Below are 5,216 nucleotides of genomic sequence, written 5' to 3'. Positions count from 1 at the left end.
ACCTTTTGTGTTTCATTCTGGAAAATTTTCTTCAGACTTAGTTTTCAGTTATTTAGCTCTCTCTTAAATTTGTGTCTAACCTGCTGAGTAAGCTATTTTTTGAGTGTCTGTGTTCAGCAACTTTACATTTTAAAAATTCAACTTGTTTCTTTTTCAAATATGCTTAGAATTTTTTATTTCTTATTTTGTTATTCTTTCTGTATTTTTTATTTTTCTGTTTGTCATTTACATTAACCAAAAATTTTAACTTCCATGGCTGAAAGTCTTTTTAAAAGGAAGGGTTTATTAGGCTATTGCTAACAACAAAAAAAAGACCCGTCTTGGGGCATGAGTCTAAACCACCTGTAGCATGTCTAGGTAGAAAAGACAGATGTGTCCATTGTCCTGGAGTTTTGTAAATTGTTTTTTATACATCAGGTAGAGGGGAGAAAGATGTAAGCCATTCTAAAAGGACTTATATTAGCTATAGACAAGGGAATGGGCTAGTTCTGGGGTGGGCACAGCGGAGGCCATAGCAGAGTCCCTAAAGCTCATGTGTAAACGAGAAGCAGAGGCTCCTAGAATTCAACTGCTGCCTGCTTATTCTCTTTAGATGATCTCAGAAATAGCCACCTGGAAGTTAATTTAATAATTTAACACTCCTTAATAATTTAAGGAGTGTGAGCAGCCTTTGTTGGTTTTGCACTGTAGTTGTTAACCAATTAACCACTTTTTGTCTCTTCCTTCCACCCTCTGGCCTGCTGTATTTTAATTTATAACATCTCAGAATTTTTTCCTTGTTCTTTTTCTTTTTTTTAGTGTTATTTTTTTTTTTTTTAGGCGAGACTAAGAACATTATTAAAAGTTTATTGTGGTATCCTACATTGTAGGGTCTTAGAGGTCATCTAGAACATGGTTTCCAAAGTAGGTAGCAAGATGATCTATTGGGTGCTTATTTTTACCTAAAAGAGGGAGAATTAAGCTTTATTTATATACACTAGTACATGTATATAATTTATAAACTAATATATATGTTTAATAGATGTACATAAATGTTTATTTTAAAATATTTATGTACTTCTCAAATAAAAGCTCTCAAGTTTGACCAGTGGGGTGCGGGACAGTAGTGGCAAGCCCTGTGATCTAGATCAGTGCTATCCAATAGAACGTTCTTTCAGTGAAGGAAATGTGCTGTATCTGCACTGTCCAGTGTGATGGCCACTATCCTACGTGTACTACTGAATACCAATATGTGGCTAGTGTGACTGAGGAACTAAATTTTTAATTTAATTTTATTTCATTTCATTTCATTTAAATTTAAGTAGCCTCATATAGCTAGTGGCTACTGTATTGGACAGTGCAAGTATAAAGCAGTCTGGGGGAGGAAATGGTAGAAATAATGGCTACTATTTATTGAGTGCTTTCCTGATACCAGATTCCATACTTAGTATATTTTATACGTCATTTCATTTAATTCTAGGAACAACTCTTAAGGTTTAGAGAGAGGCTAAGTGACTTGCTGAAAGTCATACTGAACTAGAAAGAAGCAGAATCAGAGTTGAAACCCAGGTCTAACTTTTTTTAACAGCTTTATTAAGGTATAATTGACTTAATAACATATGTTTAAAGTATACAACTTGATGTTCTGATATATATACATTGTGAAATGATCACCACAAGCTAATTAATATATCACTTCCACATAGTTACCATTTTCTTTCTTTTTTTTACAGTGAGGCTTACTTTAAATCTTCTCTCTTAGCAGATTTCAAGTATACAGTTTTGTTAACTATAGCCACCATGCTATGCATTAGATCTCTAGAAGTTACTAATCTTGTATAACTGAAACTTTGCCCTCTGACCATTTCCCCCTCCCTCAGCTGTTGGCAACTCACATTGTATTCTCTGTTTCTATGAGTTTGACTATTTTAGGTTCCACATATAAGTGAGATCATGTAGTATTTGTCTTTCTGAGTCTAGTTTATTTCACTTAGCATAATATCCTCCAGGTCCATCCATGTTGTTGTAAGTGGCAGAATTTCCTTTTTTTGTAAGGCTGAATGATATTCCATTTTATATACACACACCACATTTTCTTCATTCATTTGTTCATCAAAAGACATTTAGGTTGTTTCCATATCTTGGTTATTGTGCCTAATGCTGCAGTGAACATGAGAGTGCAGATCTGTCTTCAGTATCTCCTGTCATCATACTTTCCCAAGTTCCAGCAAGGGACGTCCCAGTACCACATCAGCTCCAAATCAGTACCTGCAACCCCTGTCCCCCATGTCTCTAAAACCCTGTTGTTTCTGTGCTACTCTCCTCATTTTTTTAACTTCAGGAAGTCAGACTTTTCAAGTATATTATTTTTTCACATGAAATAAATAAGAGAGTATTAGCTCTATTATGTAGGTAAAAATGCTGAGCTAGATTATGAGTGATTTGTCCAAACTATCAGATCAAAATTAAACTTGAAGGCGGGGCCGCCCTGCCTAATTCTCGGTGCCCAATCATACAGTATTAAGTCATTTCTGTAAAATCAGTGTAATTGGTGCCAAATTTGAGTTGGCTTGAATTAGGCTTTTTTAAAAGTCTATAAGCAGCATGGCTTTGGAAATGTTTTTAACACATTTGCATTATTTTATTTTTTAGTGCCCGCCAAAAACCCAGAGCTAATTATTTAGAGGACCGAAAGAATGGGTCAAAGCTGATTGTTTTTGTAATTGGAGGAATTACATACTCTGAAATGCGTTGTGCTTATGAAGTTTCTCAGGCACATAAATCCTGTGAGGTTATCATTGGTAAGACTTGCTTTCCTGTCTCCTACCTTTTTAAACAAACTCTAAATGCAGAAATATATATGTAAAACTTTGTCTTGTATTTTATTTTTAGAACTAAATTATTGAATGCAAAAAGCTTTAAGTCATAATATGTTTTAGCTGATGTACTACTAGAATTTTTTCCTGGTCGACCTTTTTTTTTATTTTTTTTTTTTATGGTACATTGGTTAACGAAATCCAAGAAATTTCAGCTGTACTTTTTAACAGTAAGGCATATATATATTTACACTGTGTGTTCACCTCCCATAGTTAGATTTCTTGCTGTCACCACATATTTGACTCCCTTTACCCCATCTGCCTCCACCTTCCCTTCACTCTCTACTCTCTGGTATCTGGTCGACCTTTTTGATAATTTTTTAAAAAATATCCTGCCTTTGAGGGAATGAGCTTCAAAATATTATATTCTTTAAATATCAAATATTTCCTTTAAAATATTATGTTCTGTACTTTTCTTACTCTAATCGTTAAATAATTTTTGAGATAATTTAGTACAAAAATATTTGTAATTGTTTTGTGGCTGTGGACCTGATATTGGCAAGGCCTGTACGGACTTAAGTTTTAAGAATTTCAGTCAAAGCCACTGATATATAAATTCTCCTGACCCAAACCTCAATTTGAAGCACTGCTTAATGGTTAAACAGCGACAGTTCTGTCACAAGGGTAGAATAATCTCCAGTTTTGCTCTTCAGTATATCAATATGTAGCACAAAGTAGAAAAAGCACTAGGAGTGGGCAGAGTTTCTGAAGGTTTACTGAGCATGCTCAGTGAAGAGAAAGGACTGAAATATTATAGGTGGATTTTAGGACAATGTCCTATAGAAATTTCATTAAATTGCCCCAAGTTACTACACTTCTCATATTTGAAGGACAGTACAATATAGTTATGCAGATAGCCAAAGAATATCTATTTAACTGCTGGCCTCTGAAAATTTATCTTTTTCCCATTCCCTACCAGGTTCTACACATATTTTAACACCTAAAAAGCTGTTGGATGATATAAAGATGCTGAATAAATCCAAGGATAAAATCTCCTTTATTAAGGATGAATAGCCTTCGTGTTTTGGTTTGGAGATTCTTATTAATATGTTCAACTAAAATAGATGAAGACAGTGTTGCTATCATGTAATTTAAACATTGTAAATATTTTGTGGAATAATGACTTTTCAAATAAATTTCTTAAAGGGCTATTGACGATTACCTATAATTGGATTTGCCGCTTTTAATAATTTAAATATTGTAATGCTTTGTAGATAATAAGAAATGTTAAAATGCTTTCTAAAAGGAAATTTTTTTATCCTTGGAACAGAATATATTAGAGTTGTGGGTAATTTTTCATAGTTACCTCTATCAGATACTTATCTGTCTTACGCTGAAGTAAGTTTTTTGGGGAAAGAATGATTTTAAATGAAAGGTTATAAAAGTGATAACTGTAAATGTGTATATGTGATAGTGCAGTCTTTCTTTCTACTGAAATTCATAATTTCTTTTATATGTAAAATAACTGAGTCATTAAAGAAATAGAATGATTTCGCAGTACATACTATCTTGCTAGACACTTCTAAAGAACACAATTTTATATAATTTTGAAATAATGTATGTTTAAATTGGAAAACCAAAAATAATTGTGAACATTCTAAGAGAAAATAAATATATAATTAAAAAATTATCTTTGTTAAGATAACCCCTGTTGGCTTTTAAAAGAATAATGTAATGTATGTATAAGGTTGGATAATATGGTCATATGTCACTTTAGCAACAGTGGTATGCTCTGAGAAATGCATCGGTAGGCAATTTTGTCCTTGTGCGGACATCAGTGAGTGCACTTAGCACAAACCTAGTTGGAACAGCCTACCGCACACCTAGGCTGTTGGAATAGCCTGTTGCTCTGAGGCTATAAACCTGTACAGCCTGTTACTGTACAAAACAACACAAGATTAAATCCAGCACAAGAGACAGTAAACAAGTAAACATGAGGCTACTCCTAGTGTAACATGGGCACTGCTTTACAGGAAACTTTTTTTATAAGTAGAAAGAGTATGCTCTGAAATAACAATAAAAAGTATAATGTAGTAAATACATAAACTGGTAACAGTCATTTATTACCACTATCAAGTATTACGTAATGTACATAATTATATTTGCTATGTAGTTTTATATGGCTGGCTATACAGTAGGTTTGTTGATACCAGCATCCCATAAACATGTGAATAATGTCTTGCGTTATGACATTATGACGGCTATGATGTCACTAGGTAATAATTTTTCAACTCCATTATAGTCTTATGGACTATCGTCATACATGCGGTCCATTGTTGACCAAAGTGTCATTACGCCGCGCATGACTGTGTAAGGATATGTATGCACATGTGTTATGGAAAGGGGACATCTTTATTTCAA

At 33.5% G+C, this 5,216-nt stretch overlaps 1 protein-coding gene across 1 annotated transcript in view; it reads left to right on the top strand.

Moving 5' to 3' along the window:
• STXBP3 (syntaxin binding protein 3) overlaps positions 1-4,901 on the top strand; it is a 47,910-nt gene extending 43,009 nt beyond the window's left edge. Inside the window, exons 18-19 of the mRNA XM_011368069.2 lie at positions 2,632-2,780; positions 3,775-4,901. Coding sequence (XP_011366371.1) covers positions 2,632-2,780; positions 3,775-3,869 — 244 coding nt within the window. The 3' untranslated portion in view covers positions 3,870-4,901. The remainder of the gene's footprint in view (positions 1-2,631; positions 2,781-3,774) is intronic.
• The last annotated feature ends 315 nt before the right edge of the window (positions 4,902-5,216 follow it).

Source organism: Pteropus vampyrus, unplaced genomic scaffold (assembly GCF_000151845.1).
Source record: "Pteropus vampyrus isolate Shadow unplaced genomic scaffold, Pvam_2.0 Scaffold6, whole genome shotgun sequence".
Lineage (NCBI taxonomy): Eukaryota > Metazoa > Chordata > Mammalia > Chiroptera > Pteropodidae > Pteropus > Pteropus vampyrus.
Note: the sequence above shows the minus strand (reverse complement) of the source record. Positions and strands in the feature narration are given on the sequence as shown.